Source organism: Vicugna pacos, chromosome 10, assembly GCF_048564905.1.
Source record: "Vicugna pacos chromosome 10, VicPac4, whole genome shotgun sequence".
Lineage (NCBI taxonomy): Eukaryota > Metazoa > Chordata > Mammalia > Artiodactyla > Camelidae > Vicugna > Vicugna pacos.
In genome coordinates, this window is record NC_132996.1 from 26,476,891 (window position 1) to 26,498,528 (window position 21,638).

General features: G+C 40.6%; 2 protein-coding genes and 1 pseudogene across 7 annotated transcripts in view; 2 read left to right on the plus strand and 1 right to left on the minus strand.

Moving 5' to 3' along the window:
- POLD3 (DNA polymerase delta 3, accessory subunit) overlaps positions 1 to 21,638 on the minus strand; it is a 165,518-nt gene that overhangs the window by 92,994 nt on the left and 50,886 nt on the right. For 2 of the 4 annotated variants that reach the window (XM_072969207.1, XM_072969206.1), the window contains exon 4: positions 8,809 to 8,931. The gene's annotated coding sequence lies outside the window, so the exon portion shown is untranslated. Of the gene's footprint in view, positions 1 to 8,808; positions 8,932 to 9,667; positions 9,764 to 12,808; positions 13,072 to 21,638 lie in introns of those variants that run through there. The other 2 variants (XM_072969208.1, XM_072969205.1) reach the window with 2 other exon arrangements.
- On the plus strand, positions 5,555 to 7,487 carry LIPT2 (lipoyl(octanoyl) transferase 2). Of its 3 annotated transcripts, none has more exons than XM_072969210.1 (2): positions 5,555 to 6,005; positions 6,524 to 7,487. In XM_072969210.1, the coding sequence occupies exons 1-2, from the start codon at positions 5,558 to 5,560 to the stop codon at positions 6,751 to 6,753; spliced, it is 678 nt and encodes a 225-aa protein (XP_072825311.1). In that variant the 5' UTR covers positions 5,555 to 5,557; the 3' UTR covers positions 6,754 to 7,487. The 3 variants fall into 3 exon arrangements, with proteins under 3 accessions (XP_072825311.1, XP_072825312.1, XP_072825313.1); XM_072969211.1 differs by having other exon boundaries at positions 5,555 to 5,981; XM_072969212.1 differs by having other exon boundaries at positions 5,555 to 6,060; positions 6,524 to 6,739.
- LOC102538741 (RWD domain-containing protein 4 pseudogene) lies at positions 19,024 to 19,633 on the plus strand (annotated as a pseudogene).

Here is a 21,638-nt window from a genome sequence, read left to right on the forward strand (position 1 = left end):
CTATGGTTACCAAAGGGGAAAGGGTTGGGGAGGGATAAATTAAGAGTTTGGGATTAACAGATACATACTACTATATACAAAACAGATAAACAAGTTTCTACTAAATAGCACAGGGAACTATATTCGAGTTCTTGTAATTACATATAATAGAAAAGAATCTGAAAAGAGAACATATATATGTATGTATATATATAACTGAATTGATTTGCTGTACACCTGAAACTAACATTGTAAATCAACTATGCTTCAAAAAAAAATTTAAAGAAAGTAAAAGGATGGAAAATATAAATTGTGTAAAATTAATCAAAGAAAAGAAGTGGCTACAATAATATCAGATAAAGTAAAATTCATAGCAAAAAAATTATCAGAGACAAAGAATAACATTATAAAATGATAAAAGGGTCAATTCATCAAGAATACACAGCAATCGTAAGCGGATATACACCAAACAACAGAGTTGAAAAATATGTGAAACAAAAATTTAGAGAACTTAAGGGAGATACAAGTAAGTCCACAGTTATAGTTGGAGACTACAGTGTACTTCTCTGAACAAATGGTGGAACAAAGGGACTGAAAATCAGCAAAGATACAGAAAAATTCAACAGCACCATCAACCAGTTGATTCTAATGATCATTTATAGAACACTGCACCCAACAACAAAAGAATACACATTCTTTTAATGTGACCACAGAACATATAACAAGACAAACCACATGCTGGGCCATTAGAAAAAATTAAAAAATTGGAATCACAGTGTGTTCTCTGTCGACAATGGAATCAAACTAGAAATGATTAACAGACAGATAACAGTACCACAGCATACTTCAAAATAATCCATGAATCAACGAGGAAGTCTCAAGGAGATTTTTAAAAATACATTGAACTGAATGAAAATTAATATAGAACATTTCAAACTTTGTGGGATACAGTTAAAGTCACACTGAGAGAAACAAATTATCACTAAATTTAGTACTAAATCCATACACTAGAAAAGAGAAGAAATCTTAAATCAATTACCTAAGCTCCCATTGAGAAAACACAGGAAAGAAGAACCAAATATACTCAAAGCAAGCAGAAGGAAGGAAATAATAAAGATAAGAGCAGAAATAAATGAAATTGAAAACATAAAAACAACAGAAACAATAAAACAAAGAGCTGATTCTTTGGGAAAAGTAATAAAATTGACAGACCTCCAGCAAGACTGACAAACAAGAGAGAGAAGATACAGATTACTAGCATCAGGAATAACAAAAAGGACATCACTACAGACCATGTAAACATTAAAAAGATAATACGTGAATATCACAACTCTACAGACATAAATTTGACAAGCTAGATAAAATGGAGTAATTCCTTGAAAAACACAAACTACTACAATTCACCCAATATGAAATAGATAATTTGAACAGCCCTCTATTAAGAGAATTGAATTTGTCATTTTATTTTTTTTTATTTATATATGTATATATATATTTTTTTAAATTGAAGTATAGTCAGTTTACAATATTATGTCAATTTCTGGTGTACAGCACAATACTTCAGTCATATAGGAACATACATATATTCATTTTCATATTCTTTTTTGAAAATTAATTTATTTTTTAATTTATTTTTTTAAATTTGTTATTTTAAAACTCCCAAAAAGAAACCTCTAGGCCCAGATGGTTTCACAGAGGATTCTACCGTATGTTTAAAGAAGAAAGAAGACAATCTACACAATATCTTCCAGAAAATATAAGAGGACAAAGCTTCCCAATTCATCTTATGAAGCTAATTCTACCACATTAACAGACTAAAGAAGAAAAATCACATGATCATATCAATCATTGCAAAAAACAAAAGCTTTTGAGAAGATTCAACACCTTTCATGACAAAAACTCTCAGGAAAAGAGAAAAAGAGGAAAACTTCCTCAATTTGATAAAGATCATCTAAAAAAAGCTACAACTGACAGTATCCTTAACAGTGAAAGATTGAATGCTTTCCCCGTAAGACGAAAAAGACAAGGATATCTGCTTTTACTACTCTTGTTCAACATAGTACTGGAAGTTATACTCAGTGCAAAAAAGGCAAAACAAGGGAATTAAATGCATATCCATCAGAAAGGAAGAAAACAGAACTGTCTGTATTTGCAGACAACAAAATTGTCTAAGGAATCTACAAAAAACTCCTAGGACTAATAAGTCAATTCAGCAGCGTGTCTTGCAGGATGCTATATAAACATACAAATATCAGTTTGCCTTTCTATATGTTTGCAATGAACATACGGACACAGAAATTTAAAATATAATACTATTTAGAATCACTCATAAAGAAATACTTAGGTATAAATCTAACAAAACACATACAGATTTGTATGCTGAAAACTACAAAATGCTGATGAAAGAATTCAGAGAAGACCTAAATAAATGGTAAGATGTACCATGTTTTGGACTAGAAGACCCCATGCAGCAAATATGTCAATTTTTCCCAAATTGATAGACAAGTTTAATGCAATGTTTATCAAAGTCCGATCAAGATTTTTTTAAAGATACAGACAAAATTATTCTAAAATTTATATGAAAAGGCCAATAACAAAAACATTTTGGAATAACTAAAACAATTTTGGAAAGAAGAAAAGTAAGGTGGGAGGAATCAGACTACCCCACTTTTAAGTTACAACAATCAAAAACATGGTATTGGTGGAGGGAAAGACACACAGATCAATGGAAGGGAAACTTGAAATCAGCCCATGCAAGTATGCTTAACTGGTTTTTGACAAAGATGCAAAAGCAATTAAATACAAGAAACATAGCCTTTTAAACAAATGGTGCTGGAGCAATGGAACTTTCATAGGCACAAACAAACAAATAACCCCCCCCCCAAAAAAAAACCTATGATTAAGCCTTCAAAACACAGGGGAAAACAATAGAAAGTCTTCAGGACTTAGGACTAGGCAAAGACTTTTCAGATCAAAAGCATGATCCATAAAAGGAAAAGTGGATAAATTTCACTTTATCACAATTACAGATTTTGTTCTGCAAAAGACCCTATTAAGAGGATGAAAGTACAAGCCATAAAGTGGGAGAAACTATTTACAAACCAGATATCTAACAGAAGACTATTATTTAGAATATATAAAGAACTCTCAAAACTCAATAGTAAAAAACACAACTAATTAGAAAATGGGGAAAAGATATGAACTGACATTTCATTGAAGAGGATATACAGATAGAAAATAAACACATGAAAAGATGTTCAACATCATCAGCCAGTAGGCAAATACAGATTAAAATCACAATGAAATACCACTATATACCTATCAGAATGCCTAAAATAAAAAATAGTGTTAATGCCAAATGCTGGCAAGGATTCAGAGAAACATCATTCGTATATATATTGCTGGTGGGAATGTAAAATGGTACAGCTACTGTGGAGAGCAGTTTGGCAGTTTCTTAAAAAACTAAACATGCAGCTACCATATGATCCAGCAATTACACTCTTGGGCACTAATTCCAGAGAAATGAAAAGGTATGCTCACATGAAAAACCTGTACATGAATGTTTGCAGCAGTTTTAGTCAGAATATTTGAAAACTGGAGAAAACCTAGTTACTCTTCAATGAGTGAATGGTTAAACAAATTGTGGTATATCTCTATCATGGAATACTACTCATCAATAAAAAGAAATGAATTATTGATATAAGCAACAATCTGGATGAGTCTCTAGAAAGTTATGCGGAGTGAAAAAAAAGCTAATTCCCAAAGTTTATATACTGTATGATTCCATTTATATAACACAGATTAGTGTTTGCCAGAAGTTAAGTAGTGGTGTAGATATAAAAGAGCAACATGAGGCATCCTTGTGGTGATGGAAATGTTCTGTATCTTGGCTATATCAATGTCAATGTCCTGTGACACTGGCAAGATATTAGCTTTGGAGGAAACTGGGTAAAGGGTACACAGGATCTCTCTGTATTATTCCTTATAATTGCATATGAGTCTACCATCTTCTCAAAAAAAATTAATTAAAATATTATCTGTGTGGTTTCTCTCTCATCTAAATCCTGATTGATGCAATGCCCATCATCAGATTGGGGGATTTCTCTTCTCTTCCTAGTTTGATAAGAATTTTGGTTAGAGTAAGTGTTGATTCTTGTCAACTGCTTTTTCTGCATTTATTGAAAATAATCATATGATTTTTCTCCTTTTTGGTGAATTACATTTTTTGATTTTAGAATGTTAAGCCAACCTTGTATTCCTGGGATTAAACACTACCTCATCACGGTGTATTAACCCCTTTATACATTGCTGGATAAATTTGCTAATATTTGCTTAGGATTTTTATGTCTAAATTTATGAAATGTCTTTCAGATACCTTCATGAGCGATCAATATTATTAGCTTCTAAAATTAAAAAAGACCTGAGCAAAAGCTGTAAAGTATTAAAATTTGCTAAGGCTGGATGGTGGGTAAACAGTAATTTGTTACATTATTCTCTACATTTTTCTGCTTTCTTCTTTTCATTCTCCTTTCTTTTCATTTGAACAATCCTTGGCTGCAGCTTAGAAGACAGATTCAGAGGATAGACTGAAGACATAAAAACTGGATTCTGTATGTTATTAAGAATACAAGGAGGGGGGTACGAATACAAGAGGGGATATCCTTGTGTAACCTCCTTACCTAGCAATAGGCCTAACACATAGCTGGTATTCAGTAAAAGTTTATTGAATGAATTTATATTTGTTTAAATCACACTCCAATACAACATAATGAATGTTGTGGTCCAGATCCAACCTCGGGATCTAGCTTGTCATTCCCCCCCAGCTTCAGGGGTGGGGGAAGGTTGCTCATGGCTCATAATTTCTGTCTGGGAATTGCCCTTCACCAAAGGAAGCAGCCTTGCCAAAAGTTATAGCACCTCTCCAGATAAAGCCTCTATCACTGGTCAAAACAAGGATATAAATTTCTGACCCCCTTCTTTAATTTGGAACAACTCTGAAAGGTCATCCCAGGCTCAAAGCATTCTTTGGGATTGGCTGAGGCCTCTGCTGAGAGTTTCACAACTCAACCTCTCCTTCTACCTAATCCTGCTTCCATCACTCCCTCCCAGGCTTGATCTCCAAAGTCTTCCCCATCCCCATCCCCACCCCAGAAAACCTCCTGCACGTTAATCTCTCTTTCCTCAGGGAAATCCACCCTATTTTATTTTTCTTTTCATAGCAGTTATCAGCGTGTGAAATAACCTTAAATATTTAATGCTTTAATACTTCCTTATTGTCTGCTCTAAGAATGTTAAGTTTCCCAGAACAGATCTTTTTTTCCCCTAACAATGTGCACTACTGAATCAGGTGCCTAGGGCAGGGCCTGCAGAGCACAAGCAGACCCTAAATAATGGTTGTGGGAATGAATGAATGAATGAATGAAAGAGACACACCTTCTGGTTTTCGTACAGTCTCTCAAAAATCTGTAACAGGCACTTAGGGGCGGCGGCTCCGGACAAGCCCCTGAGTCCCCGCCCCTCTCGGCACGCCCCCAAGCCCAGGCAGGGGTGGGGCCTCGCAGACTTCGCAGCCGGCGCGATGCCGCAACCAGCCGTACGGCTGGTGAGGTTGAGGCTGGTGGCGTACGGTGAGCTGCTAACGTTGCAGGAGCGCTGGCTGCAGCGGCTACAGGACGGGCCAGGGACCGAGGCGGGCGCGCTCCTGCTCTGCGAACCTGCGGGGCCCGTGTATACGGCCGGGCTGCGCGGCGGCCTGACGTCTGAGGAGACGGCGCGGCTTCGGGCCTTGGGCGCCGAGGTGCGCGCCACTGGCCGCGGCGGCCTAGCTACCTTCCACGGCCCGGGCCAGCTGCTCTGCCACCCGGTCCTCGACCTGCGACCTCTTGGCCTGCGCCTGCGCACCCACGTGGCGGCGCTGGAGGCGTGCGCCGTACGCCTGTGCGAGCTCCAGGGCTTACCCGGCGCCCGCGCGCTGCCTCCGCCTTACACCGGCGTCTGGCTGGGTGAGCGCAAGATCTGCGCGATCGGTGAGCGACTCGGCGCGGGGAGAGGGCGGGGCTTTCCGAGGCCCGACCAATGGAGGTGAGGGCAGCTCTCCGGCTGGGAGGCGATGTATCTGGCGCGAGCTTTGAATCAGAACTACCCGTCGCCTTTAAAAGTTTTTAAACCTCCTACTGATTCAGAGCCCTCAGAGGTCATCTCGTTCAACACTCATTTTTACGAATGGAGAGATACGAGAAGTGAATTGCCAGGTCACTTCACAATGTCAGGACAGTAAGGGTGAAAAAAATTAAAAAAAAAATTAAAGCAACAGAATCTCTGTTAAAGGACATATTCTGTAATTTTCATTCTAAGTGCTGCTACTGTGGAGCCATACACCCCTCCTCTCATTTTGTCCCCCTCCCCTGATCCGTGCACAACTCCTGGATGTTCTAGAAACAAATTTGGAAAATCAGTGATCTAGTCCATTTTCCTCATCACAGAGGGATCATGGAGACTGGTGAGGGAAAATAACGATTCTAAAACTCATTGGTTTGCCTTGCAGGAGTCCGTTGTGGAAGGCACATCACGTCCCACGGCCTGGCGCTGAACTGCTCTACCGACCTCACGTGGTTTGAGCACATTGTGCCCTGTGGGCTAGTTGGGACAGGCGTCACTTCCCTGAGTAAGGAGCTCCAGAGGCATGTCACTGTGGATGAAGTAGTACCACCTTTCCTTGAGGCCTTTAAGGAGACCTACAAGTGCACATTGATCACAGAGAACAGCCTCAACTGAAGAGTGCTTATGTTATCAAAGCCTGGAGGTCCTGCCTTGGAAAGCACTACACCTGACTTGGAGTCACTGAAATCTAGATTCTGGACCTGGCCCTGTCATTCACTCACCATGAGACTATGGGCAAATCATGAGCTCTGAGCCACTGTTTCATATATATCCTGGTTTATTTATTTCTTCCCCGCCTATGCCAGATATAGATGTGAAAACATTATGAAAAGTAACACATGCTATATAAATATAAAGCATTAGCACTAGTGCTAATGACACCATTTTCTCAGCTTAGAAAAACTCAGATATTGTAGGGTGTCATTTCTCAAATATTTATTACCTCCTCAATACTGTTGAGGAGGTAATAATTGAGTTAAGTGTGGGCTCCAGTTCCTTTGATTTTTGTAGGCATCATATCTCTGGATTATCAGGTGAAGGTGATGTGAAGTGGTGCTTTCTGCAATAAAGGGAAAGGAAAAGGCTTCTTTAAAGAATAAAATGGAATTCTGTGTTCCTGGGTTTGATTCCTCAAATCTGATATTTATTTTTAGTTAGGTAACCTGAGCTCAGCCAGAGGCTGGGGGAAAGAGAAGAATAATTTCTCACACTGTACAAATGCCAGAGATAGAAGTAAGTTTTCATATATGAAATCTCTTAAGTTTATGAGATTGTGTATTATCTATTGCTGTGTAACAAATCACCGCCAAATTTAATGACTTAAAAGAATAAACATTTATTGTCTCATACACTGTGGGTCAGGAGTTTGGGATAAGCTTAGCTAGGTGATTCTGGGTCAAGGTCTCTCACAAGGTGCAGTCAAGATGTCAGCTGGGCAACCTAAGTGTCCATCAGCAGATGAATGGATAAAGATGTGGTATATGTATACAATGGAATACTACTCAGCCATAAAAAGAATGAAATTTTGCCATTTGCAGCAACATGGATGGACTTGGAGGGCATTATGCTAGGTGAAATACGTCAGAGAAAGATAAATACTGTATGATATCACTTATATGTGGAATCTAAAAAAATACAACAAACTAGTGAATACAACAACAACAAAAAAAAGATTCACAGAACAAATCATTAGTTACCAGTGGGGAGAGGGAAGAGGGGAGGCAATATAGAGGTAGCAGTTTAAGAAGTACAAACTATTATGTATAAAGTAAGCAACAAGGATATATTATACAGCACTGAGAATATAGCCAATATTTTATAATAACTATAAATGTAGTATAATCTTTAAAAATTGTGAATCACTATATTGTATACTTGGAATATATAATATTGTACACCAACTATACTTCAATTTTTAAAAATGATTAGGGCAAGCTCTAAAAAAAAAATTCTATCTAAGAAGTTGATACTTCTGAATAAAAGGAAAGAATCCTCTCTCCAATGCATTACACATCAGAATTCATTCCACCAAGCACAAACTCAGTCACTTCTCTCCCTGTTCACTGCCACTACTCTAGTCTAAATTATCAATCATCTCTTTTCTGGATGTATGCAACGGACTCCCTAATTTCCCTCTTGTACCCTAAAATCTATTATCCACACAGTAATCTAAAATCTTTTAAAACACTCCCATGTTCAATGTCCTTTCTTGGCTCTGAGGATAAAAGATAAACCCTTTACTCTGACCTACAATGCTCTGAACGATTTGGCTCCTGCCTGCCTGTCAGTCTTAGCTTCTACCACTCTCCCTTTTAGCTCACTGTCCTGGGCAACATTCTGTCCCTTGACAAAGCCAAGCCCATTCTCACTTTAGGGCCTTTGCATGTGCTATTCTCTTCTCTGCAATGAACTTCCCTGTGCTTTTTACTTGGTGGCCTCTTCCTCTCATTCTTCAAATCTCACCTCCTTAGCAAGACCTTCCCATCCCCTACTTCCTCTCAGGTACTCACTATCATATCATACCATTTAGTTCCTTCCCAGCACTTTTGTTGCCCTATTTTAACATAAGCTGTTAAGACCCTGATTTTCTTATTCACTGCTGTATTTTCAGGGCCAGCCAGTAACACATGCTCCATAAATACTTGACTACTTGAATGTATATGTACATACCCTAAGGGGGCCAAGTGGAGTCTGGCCATTTTCCTGTTGCACTGGAAGCTGATCACTGAAAGAAAGCAGCTCAGACTGAGTGACAGCTCTCAAAGGCAGCGATGCAGAGCCAATGACTTCTGGCTGAGAGGAGAAGGGAAGAAAAAGTTCAGATTAAAGAGGAGCAACACGGGACTTTAATTGAAGTGAGAACATATGATGACTTATAAAGGAACCCATGCTTTATGAAGTCACTAGCTTAATTATTTAACTGAGGCAACTCTACGTGGGAAACCCATATCGTGCCATGTTTTGGTCCCCATTCTGGGTTTCACCACTTCTTGGAAGATCAGAGGGGGTTTCATGAGTCATAAAGAAGTTAGAAGATTTTCTTCTTCTGTTTTTAAGAGTTAATTCCTTATGAAAAATGTTCAACTTTACTCTTAGAAAGTAAAATTAAGATGATACAAATTTTTGCCATTAAAGCTAGGAAAATTACAAAACAATATACCTGATGCTATCAAGGTTATGGAGAAACAGAGACTGTTTTATACATGAAGTTGAGAATATAAACTGGTAACAGACTTTTGGACAGCAAACTAGCGAATAAAACAAAAGCAGACTCACAGATATAGAGAACAAACTAGTGCTTCCCAATGGGGAGAGGGAAGGGAGAAGGGCAATATAGGGGTAGGAGGGAGAAAAAAGGATTATCATTGGATTATACGAAATCATGTATATGAAACTTTTGAAAATTGTAAAGCACTATAGAATTTAAAGAATCTTTAATTCAATTTTTAAAAGCATGTCAGCTGGGGTAGCTCTTATCTGAAGGTTTAACTAAGGCTTGGAAGGTCAGCTTCCAAGATGATTCACTTACATGCTTGGTCGGTACTGGTTGTTATCAGGAGGACTTAGCTCCTCACCCTGTGGGCCACTCTGTAGGGCTGCTTGAACGTTCTCATGACCGGGAAACTGGCTTCCCCCAGAACAAGTGATGCCAGAAAGAGACAAAGTAGAAGCCACAATGTCTTTTATGACCCAGCATTGTAAGTCATATGGTCATTTCTGCAGTCTCTTAATATGTTAGCCCTAGTTAGTATGAAAGAGACTATATAAGAGTGACAGGAGGTGAGGATCATTAGAGCCATCTTGGAGACTGGTTACCACAGGCAGTTAGGGTGGAAACTTTGAATGAGAAGTCAGCTCTGAGGAACAGCAGCCAACAATATTCAAGATGGCAGTTGCTTCCTGAGGGACTGTGATGAGCAGAGCTCCCTGCTGCTGATGGACTTGTGGTGGAGTTAAGATACCACAATGTGGGGGTTGTTCATTACTACAGCATAACTAGCCTATTCTGACTGATCAAATATGTATATATTAATTAGGACTCTTGTATTTGCAAGTATAGAAACCCAATTCAAACTAACTTAAGCAGAAAAAGAAAAACAAAAAACAGTAGGGGAGGGGGCGTTATTGGAAAAGGTACTGAGGGGTCTCATAAAATCCAAGGGTGGGGCTGCAGCTGGGCTCCAGAGCAGAACCACAGCATGTAGCCCTTTAGGAACCCAGATGGTCTTTTCTATCCTGTTCTCTGCCATGCTTCTAGGTGTGTTTGCTTCATTTTATCTTACTCCAGTCCAGCCTTCTCTGTTTCCCAGGCCATGTGGTAGACGATGGCTACTGCTACTGTAATCCATGAATGGACAGAGTAGAGTCAAGGGAAATCCCCAGATTTCTGGCTTGAGCAACTGGGTGTATGTTACAGGTATTGCTGGGATAAAGAACACTGGATGATGACCAAGTTTGGAGAGGATAATAATGAGTTTGGTTTTAGATAAATCAAGTTTGAGACACTTGTGGGAGATGCAAGCAGAGAGGGCCAGTTGGGTGCGTGGATCTGGAGCATAGATGGGATGAGTGACAGTTTAGTTCTGGGAGCCCAAAGAGAGAAGAGGAGGCAGAGGACTGAGGCACAGGCCGAGGAGGGCAGGCCAAGGAGACTGAGAAGCAGTAGGCAGAGATGTAGTGTGGAACCCAGGATGAAGCAACATGACAATCTCATTCACTTCTGGCAGCACAGCAAGATAGGTAGGCTTATTTTATGGATGAAAAAATGTCTTGGGAGGCTAAGCGACATATATGAAGTCATGTACTTAGTTTGGGGCAGAGTCAGTCCCTGGCTCCTAATCTGGGCTCTTTTCACTCTTCCATAGCTGCCTCTGAAGTGCGAGCAGGCTAGGCTTCCTGAAGGAGACATGCCTCCGAGAACAGGTGGGTCAGCAGCGCTGAGGAGGATGCAGGACAGAAGGCCAGAGTTGGGCTGAGGCTGGGCCTGTGGAAAAGGTCAGGTCACTGCTGCGGGTTTCTGACTCTCCTTCCTGCCTGGACAGAGCCCCCCTCCGGTTTCCCACTGGGGCCCTTCCTCAAGGAAGGAAGCTGAGCGGACGAAGGAGGATAGTTAACACCCTGGCTTTCCCGCCCCCATAAAGGCTCTTCTTGTTTATGCAGAGTCTTTTCCTCATAAATAAACAAACTGTCCAGGGTCTGCTGAATGAGTGCTGAGTGTGAGGACGTGACCAACAGCAGTGACTGGTCCAGCATCTTGTTCCTTAGCAAGGCTGGCAGGAAACCAAACAGAACCTGCTCTGGCAGCAAGGTGACCAGGTGCACCTCACTTCATGAAAAAAGACTCTGAAAACCCACACAGAAATCATATATTTGCAATTCAAAATCTGATTTTTTTCACTAAATTGTTAATTTACTGTACATATTATCATACTGTGGTGTTTGCATCTCTAGAAGTGATTTTCTGAGTCAAAGGATATGTGCATTTTCAATTTAATAGATATTGTCATATTGCCTTCTGTAAAACTTATACCAATTTACATTTCCATCAGCAACATATGAAGGTGATGCCTGATTTTTAAATGTTTCAGCATCTTAGTCTTTTTTTCATTTTTAAAGCATACAGTCTTTTAACATCTTTTAAGCATACAACAGTGAACCCCTCGTACCCATGTGCAGCTAAGACAATCATCAACTCATGGCCAATCTTAGTTTATCTAAAGCAGGACCTACTTCCTGCCTCCTCCCTGGATTGTTATGAAGCAAATCACAGATACCACATTATTTCATATGTAAATATTTCGGTATGCATTCCCAATAATAATAAGTAATAATTAATTAAAAAACATAACCACAACATATTATCACACATAAAAAATACTGCTTCCATATCAACAAATATTGTTAGTATTCAGATTTCTCACCTTTCTTCCTCCCTTCTTCTCCCACTCCTTCCCCCTCTCCTTCCCTTTCTCCCTCCCTTCCTTCCTTTAGTTGGTTTGTTCAAAGCTGGGTTCAAACAAGGTCTACACATTGAATTTGGTTCACATGTCTCAATAATGTTTCTTAAGTCTCTTTTCACCAACAGATTCCCCCCTCTATCTATTTTTTTTTAATTGTTTTCTCTTGTATTTCCTGAAAATTGAAAAGCAGATCCTGACATCTGGTCTGATTCAGGTGTGATTTTTTTTTTAGCAAGTCTGCTTTGTAGGTAGTGGTGTGTTCTTATAACAAGAGGCAGGGGTAATATCTGATTTTATCCCTGTTTTTTTGTGATGATCATGTGCTAGATCCGTTATTTCATTAGGAGTTTGCAAGATGTGATACTCCGATTCTATCATTCCTTCTTCACTGACCAGCTGGAATACGTCTATAGAACTGTCAGCTGAGTCCAAAAGAACTCAACACAACCGATAGCATTAGTATCGTTATTACCATTTTATTAGTTTTTTAGTTTTGTTCATGTTCAGTAAAATTTGTATTGAATAAACACAATATAGAAGATTTGCCTTTACAGTTGCATTAGAGTTCATATTGAGTTTAAATCTGAACATGTTTAGATTATCAGCACTGAGTACCTCAATGATTTTTTTTTCTTCAAAGGGGTCCACTCATTATTCAAATTCAAGAGACACTGGTATAAGGCCATAATGTTACACTTTTTTCAATTTACCTGAATTATGAGATTTTCAAAGCCAGAGACTGTTTCTTTGTTCTGTTTATCTGTTTGTGTTTGTATCCCAGAATCTAGTATGTAAAAGGAAGCAATGGTTTAATGACTGTGCTATTATGAGGAATTCCCTGTAGCCTCCACGTTGGTCCTTTTGTCGACAGACATCACGATCCAGACTGTGAAGTGGTCATCTCAGCCCTGCTCACACACCTCCAGATACGGAGCATTCTTCATAATTCTGATTGTTAGAAAGATATTCCTCATCCTAAGCTGAAACCTGCTCCAACAGTGTCATAATTCTGCCCTCCTGTATATCCTCTTCCAAGAGGCCTTCCCTGGCCACACCCGGCCACATCCTGCATCACCCTCGGGTGGCAGTGGCCACTATGATGTAGTTACTTGTTCCCATGTCTGACCCTGTCCAGACTGTGAGCTCTCCAGGCAGGGACTGTAGCTGCATCATCTGTGGCCCCCTCAGGCCCAGCCCAGGGCCTTACCTCGAGATGCCCAGAAACAGCCTGTTGAATTGGCAAATGAATTCTGTCCCAAGAATTCTACCTTCTTCAAGTTAAACTTTCCTGATTCTTCTTCTGTTCTTCATAGAACATGGCTTCCAGACTCAGCCCCACTGCCCTCATCTCAATAGGCTCCTCAACAAGCTCCAATTGGCTAACATGCCCTTAACCTGTGTTTCTTGGAATTAAAGATAGCATTCCTGGTGTAGTCTGGTCACTGTGAGGTGTGTCAGCCTGTGCTGGGCCGTGGGGACACAAAGATGGATCAGACTTGGTCCTTGTCTTCAAGGAGCCCACAGCTTTGTGGAGGAGACACACCAGTAAAAAAAAAAAATGTTCACAGTAACTTACTACAAGTATTGTGAGAGAAGTTTGCAGAGAAACTGTGGGAACACAGGAGTAACAAACTTTAAAAGGGAAGAAGGGCAGAAAAGATTCAAGGGACATTAAATTGGAATTCTGGGTTAAAGTAAGAGAAACTCTAGCTCAAAGTAGCTCAAATGAAAAGACAGTTATCTTCAATCTTGTAACTAAAACCTCTCGCTGTAGATAGACTTCAGGCAAGATAGAGCCAGAAGGAGGTTGCCTCTAAGGGTGACTTAGCTGGCCCCAGGAGGAAGGGTGTTCCAGACAGGTAAAATGGTACAGGCAAAGGTCTGGAGGTGAGAAAGAGCAGATGGGTATTTGAGGAACTGCAGATTGTCCTCCTCCCGCTTTCTAGATTGAACAGCCTGGGCTCACAGAGACCTCCCACGTTCCTTAGTTCTCCTACTCCTCCCCACCACCCCTAGCCCAGAGCAGGCTGCAGAGGAAGGGGGAGGACCCCACCCATCTGACAGTTGCCACTGGCTCCACTTAATCCTCCCACTTGCCCCTCCGTATGCTCACCACCCCTCTCCACTCACCATGGACCTCCCTGCTCTCAAGCATCCATTTGGGTTGAGGCAAAAAGAGGCAGTGGTAGAAGACATAGGGTGGGAGGGGAGGGTGTGGAGGGAAAGAAGGGGACTGATTTCCCGTGCTCTCTCCCAGCTCGGTCAGCATGGGTTGGTCGCAGTCTCTACATGAGATCACAGCTCCAACCTGGGTGCTCTCTCTGGATTCCAATAATCACATTCTCCCCTCGCCCTCCCAGCCTAGTGGTGCTCTCCCTCCCTACCGCTGTTAACCAGACATACCATGCCATTCCTTGTTGGTTTCCTAAACCCTCGTTCATGCTCTCTTCAAATTACCTAGATTCAGGGTGCATCTGTTTCCTGCCTGAAGCATGGCCCTAATCTGCAGTCAGAGGCTGGACTGGGGGTGTGCCATGCCCCAAGAGATGCTGGGCACCTGCGAGGAGTTGTTATTCAGCTCAGCTCAATTTTACCGCATTTACCCTCTCCAGCCCAACCCACGTGGGCCCAGGGCTGTTTTAAGCACTTTACACACATTACTTAATCACTATAGCAAATAACAAACCCACAAGGTGGTGTTGCTGACTGTGTTTTGAGAAAAGGAAACTAGTCAAATCAAGTTCACATAGTTCGTTTCAACTCAAGTCTGGACTCCAAAGGCTGTGCATTAAACAGCATCCCTATGGCGCCCACTCTGCCCTCCTCACAGGAAAGTGAAAGGACCAAGCGAGACAGCTAGTGTGAAGGTGCCCTTGAGACCCTGAAGAGCCAACACACCTGGTTGGCCTGAGAACTGTGGTGTGTCCTGTCCCTCCTCAGGAGGCCAGGCTCAGTCTTTGACAGAATATTCAAGAAGGTTAGGGCTGACAGGGGCTCCAGAGATCAGATAGCCTCACCCCTTCCTGTGCTGAGGGAGAAAGTCCCAGAGAGAACAAGTGGTACCCCAAGTTCCCACATTTGCTGGAGGAGCCAGGATCAGAATCCAAAATGTCTTCAGACACCCCATAAACACATTAGGGAGAATGATGTAGCACTTCCCTTAGAGAGGAGTTTGGAGGAGAGAGAAGGGTGGGGATCAGGATGAAGGGAGCTGATTTCTGGACTATAGGATTTCAGATTTGGGGGATGCAAGGAATCTCAGGGCCCATGTAGAAGGCTTTTCTGAGAGCCACTCTGATGAGGAAGCTCTGCTTGCTCACCTCCAGTGATAAGGAGCCCATTCTCTCCAGAGGCAGCCTGTCCCATGCTCCCAGTGAGCGGAGATCTGGATCCTGTGATTCCCCCATCCCCAAGCCCACCTGGTCCCAGGTCTACTCTCTAGGACTCCACAGAGGTGCCTGCTCCCTCTGCCCAAGATGTGCTCACAACACACTGACTCCCCTCTTCTCACTTCTGCTCAGCTGTGAGTCTCTGGGGTGCCTTCCTCCCTCCTGTCTGTCCACCCAAATCATATCTGCTTCCTAAGGCCCACTGTAGAGGACGTGTGTTGTTTCAGTCAGTACAGCTTCTGATAGTAGCAACCAAATTTTCCTCAGGGACTCAAACTCCACTTGCCACCAACTTTATGTGGGTGTCTTTATATGTTTGTTTTGATTGAGGTATAATTGACATGTAACATTAGATTAGATTCAGGGATATAACATAATGATTTGATATTTATTTACATTGAGGAATGATGGCCACAATAAGTCTAGTTAACATCTGTCACCTTACATGGTTACAAAAATTTTTTTTCTTATAATGAGAATTTTTAAGATTTATTCTTTTAGCAAGTTTCAAATAAGTAATATAGTATTATTAACTATGGTCACCATGCTGTACATTATATTCCAATGACTTACTTATTTTATAACTGGAATATAATTTCTCCCACACAAGTGTAGTGGTTTGAATAGTGAGGATGCCCTTACCAGCTTCTGTGATTGGTACAGGGATTGACACTGGGCCTATTTAAGGACAATAAGAGTTTGACCCAGGACTCCTGTCAGGAGGATTGTGGGGAAGAGAAGCTCTTTCTACGGGTTTTATTGACAAAATACAGTGGAACTGCAGGCAGCCATCTTGTTACCACAAAGTGGGGCCCTGCCTGAGCATGGAGCAACAGTGAGAAAAGCAGAATCCAAAGATCCAAAGAGACAGCTTCCTGAAGATTCTGGACCCAGCCATACCTGAAGCTAGATACCTCTGGATTTTATAATTACATGAGCTGATAAATTCCCTTTTCTACCTAAGTCAGTTTGAGCTAGGTTTTTTGTCTTTTGCAACTAAGATTCCTAATTGATGCACCCACTTCCTCTGCAAACCCCACTCCTCCCTGATTCCACATTCTTCTGTATTCCTATAGCCCTTATTGTTTAAACCATAAGATTCAAAAGTCCATATTTATACAATCATGAGCACACATGCCCTCATTAATAGTTATTCTTTATGGAACACTTGTTGTGTGTCAGGTACCAGGTGAAGCACTTTAAATATTTTACTGTAGCCCACACAACCATAAGATGTAATTATTTTTAATCCCCATTCTACAGATAAGGAAACAAAGACTCAGAGAGGTTGAACTCTCATGGCTGATAAGTGGTAGGGCTAGGATTCAAACCCAGCTCTGTTGGACACCAGAAGCTGTGTTCTCGACCACCGTTCCACCTTCCCAGGACACAGCATGTGTGCAGGTGAGGTGGAGAGAAGAGGCCACTGAGATTTTCAGTCTCCTGACACCACACCTTGCTCCACCACTTCTAGTGCTCTTTTCATAGCTCTGTGCTGCCTACGGAGGCAAGAGAATGATTAAGCTCAGAACGGGAAGACAAACGTTCTGTAGGTTAAACTGATAGGCCAAGAGGAGACAAGATCACGGAAACACATGGGCTCCTGATGAGTAATGGAATAAAATAACTTGATATGATCATTAAACTTCCTTTGTGATTCATGCTGTATTTTCCTTGGTAACCCAGGCTTCTAAGACTGTTGGCAGACATTATCCATGCTTATCCTACGTCCCAACTCTTCTCCCCCACCTACTAGACAGACATTGAGTTACATCCTGGGTATTTTGGTCTGTGTTTTTGGAGTGCTTACAGTGTAATGGGAAAGGCAGACCTACAAATGAGAACACAGATAAAGACTGGGTTGAGTTCCATGAAGAAAGCAAACAGGGAAGTGGATGGATGATGGTTCCATTTACCAAGAGATAGAAGACTGAGGGGAGCCAGGGAAGGAAGTCAAGAGTTCCAGCCCCAACCTGTTATCCAAACAGAGATGTCAAGTAGGTAGCTAAAAATAGGAGTCTAGTGCTCAGAGAAGAGGTCTGGCCTAGAGGTTGAAAAAGTATCATGTTATCCTTCCAGGCTTTCTCTGGTTCTATCTCTTTTTGGAAGCTTTCCCTGATAGCATAATTCTTAGTGATCTTTCTTTCATGACATTCATTCATTCATTCATTCATTTATTCAACAAATCCTCAGCAAGGTCTACTCTGTGCAGGTTTAGTGTTGGCTTAGTGCCCTTAAGGAGCTTATGTTCTAGGTGTGGAGTCAACAAATAAAGTAGACAATTATAACACAGAGTAAGTGCTGTGTTCAAGGGAAGTACAGGGGCTGGAAGAGAATGGGCTTCTGTATCAGCCAGGTCCGGCAGGAAGCAGATGGCCATCTCACGTCAGTAATGTAAGGAGGCTCTATTCAAAGAGGTGGGCAGGGAGTAGGGAAACCACAAGAGGTTATGAGGTACCCTGGATCTTGGAACATTTGGGCACCATTACCTCCACAGGCCTGAAAAAAAGAGGGGAGGGGGTGGTTACAGGAATCCAAAGCAGAGGAGAGCTCTGAGATCGGGCTGACAGACAGGAGCTGTGAGCTTCAGCTGTGATGCAGGAAGAACAATATTCATATTTTATCAGATCAGATGATGTTTGATGTTATTCAAAAGCAAGGCAGGGAAGGGGTTTAGGGAGGACAGGCGGAGGAAGGGGTTAGGAAGGGATTTGTAAATAGGATGGTGAGGGAAGACTTCACCAAGAAGGTGGCACTTAAGCAAAGACTTGAAGGTGTGTCTCTAGATGAGTCTTCCCCTGACCCCTTCATTCAGCCCACCCCACTCTCTCACCCTTCCTATCACAAGGTCAGGACCCTGTCCCCAACTTCTGTGGATTAGATAGTTCCCCAAAGGTTCTTCTCAGACAATGGTCTCCCCAGGACAGGAATTCTGTTTCATCCTTCCTTTTCTCATCTAATAATATTATAAACTGCCATTTATCATGCATGTGCATCATGCTCTCAGCATGTTATACACACTGGATCATCTAAGCCTCACAGCAAGACTGCAAGGCACAGATGGTGAAAATGAGGCAGCTCAGCCCACTTTCCTATGGCTCCTCAGCCAGCTGTGGTCCCTAACAGGGTTCCTGTCCCCTTACTTGAGAAGGGGAAGTAGAAGACAGACCTTAAGTTTTTGAAGGACTGAAGAAGGGAACAAAGATTAGGCACGTATTTGATGTCATCGTTGGGCATAAGGACCAAAGGGTAGAAGTCATTGGGAGGCAGTATTTGTCAAATGGTAAGAACATCTTAACAATCAGAGCCTCAGCTGCCTTGAAGCAATGAGCTCCTTGTCACTAGAGGTGTGCAAGAAAAACTGATCAATCTCCTGTCAAGAGTGAAACATAGACCAGCCCACAACTGGTGGCTTGGCACTGCCAGAGGGTCTTGTGTGTCTGCCATGTGAAGGGTGTGCCTTCCCAGCCAAGGGCAAGGAAGGCAGCCACGCAGGTCTCATGGCCACTGTCATCCTTTTCTCTGCATTGTCTTGAATGCCATCTGCCCAGGAGGTGCCCAGCAAGCAGTGTGCACTGAGTGCCAACAAGGACCAGGAAGTAGTATGGAAAGCATCACTTTCTATTTATGAAGGAGATGAAGAGTTCCCAGGAGTTAAGTCCAGTTTCATTTCAATTTAGGACAAGTGAAAATGGTGATCCCAAAGCCTTCTTCATAGAGATTTCCTGGACAGAAACATATACCCCAAAACCTCCAATCATATCTATGAATGCCTTTAAAAATAACACCACATCATCATCTGTAAAGTAGAGCATATTAGCCAAGTTACAGGAAGCAGTGAAAGTTAATCTCAAGACAGTCGTACCCTACACGTTGTTTGAATATGCCAAGGACAAGAAAGAGCAGTTCATGGAGAATCATCATCCCGTTAATTCTACGAAATCCGTAAGCAATATCATCTCAGATGAAACTCCTAAAATAGCCCCATCAAGTAAGAAAAAAGACAAAAAGGAACAACTTTCAAAAGCCCAGAAACGTAAGCAGGCAGATAAAATAGATCACTCAGGAGAACTTCCTTGAGGATGGAACTGGGTGGATGTGGTGAAGTTAGTGAAACTGACTCAAAAGGTGATGAATAGTGCTTAGAATTTGAGACAAGGAAAAGCATCCTTTAAAAAGTAAATGGGGTTCAAAATCTTTTACTAATCTTTTTTGGTATTGAGGTGGGTTTTTGTAAAACAGAATTGTTTTGTGTACATTTCTCATGTAAAAAATGTTTCAAACTGAAAGGTCATGAAGAGATCTGGTTATATTAAATTATTTCCACAAACTCACCCTAATAAAAGGTGAAAATATTACTGTTCAGAATAGCTTATGAAGCCAATTGAGCTTTATAAATGAACAAATATGAGGAATAATAATCAATGTTAATTTATATGATCTTATTCTAGTGGATGTGATTTTTTTAAAGGAGTGTGAAGCCCTTTTCAGACTCTCATGCCAATGGAGCAGAAGACTGAGTGAACAATTAGTCCACAGCATGAGCCATATTACTAGGCTTCCCATCTCAATAAAATCTTCATCTCTTCTTTCTCTTAATTACTGAAGCATAGATTGCTTCAGAGAAATGTAAATACTAGTATTTGAACTTTATACATACTATATTTTGCAGTTCCTTTTTATTTTTCAAGGGTGAACTGCTTCTTTTTAACAAATGAGTATGTTTGTACTTTTCTCATGGTTTGGGTCACTGTGTTTGATTATGAGAGCTTCCAATGGAATGTTGAACAGGAGAATATAAAACAAATCTGAACACATTACTATATATAAAATAGATAACAAGGACCTACTGTATAGCGCAGGGAACTATATTCAATTCTCGTAATGAGCTGTAATGAAAAATAATCTGAAAAAATATATGTGTGTATGTACACATATAACTGAATCACTTTGCTGTACACATGAACCTAATATTGTAAACTGACTACACTTCAATGAAAAATAAGAATTAAAAAAAATCTGAGGGGGGAGGGTATGGTTCAGTGGTAGAGTGCATGATTAGCATGCTCGAAGTCCTGGGTTCAATCCCCAGTATCGCCATTAGAATAAACAAACAAACAAACAAACCTAATTACCTCCCCCAAAGCAAACAAACAAACAAAAAAGCCAAATCTGCCAAATACATTAGAAAGCATTTGAATGTAAGTGTTGGATCCTATTTAAAATATTCCACAAAACAAATCTCTTTGCTGCATATACCAAGATAACTGGGAGTAAAAGATACCTTAAGATTTAATTTTTGTACCTTTAGAGACAATGGTTTTAAGAAATTCCTATTTATCTTTTGATGGTTATTTTTAGTTGTTTGATAACTCAGGTCTTCTAAATGGCTTATCACAAAACCACATTTCAAGGCTTGTTTCTTTGCAAGTATCCAAATATATTTCCTTGTGTGAGCATCTTTGTAATAGTAGGCATAGAAGTCTTTCAAATGCTGAACCGTATATGCTCAATTATTTTTTAAATCATTAATAGAGGAAACTATTCGTGTAGTTTTACCAGGAAGTTATTGCTATGTATGTGTGATTCACAGTGATTCTGTATATGCTCCCCAGCTTTAAAGACACATAGAAATATTGTTGTGATATCAATTGTTAGTTCCTCAAGTTACAACTGTGCAGCTTGAGTCCGAGCTTTTAAAGAATAGTTCACTTTTAAAGAAGTTTCCTTAGCAAGAGAGCAGTTGAGTTGTATCCATTGGTTTTTACTAGGTTTACATTGGCTTCAGTTAAATCATTTGAACTATGAAGTAAGCATAATTACGATGAAGAAGTTCAATCTCATTTTCAAAAGCTGAATCACATTTTATTTCTTGAATTAATATAATAGAAACATTAAAATTCAGGACCATTGGAATATACCAATTTCTGTTTGAGGATTGTGTGTGTAGTTTTCTTTTTTTTTTATTTGCTTTTTTTTTTTAAGGAAATTGAAATTGCTACATTAGTTAGTAGAAGAAAATGCTTTGTTTTGCTCTAAAGAGTCTGAAATTGTTCAGGCTCATCATGGGTTCATAGATTACAAAGAATAATGCTAGTTAAATGCCAATGAACTATTTTTACTTTTTATATGAAATGTACAAATTTTGGGG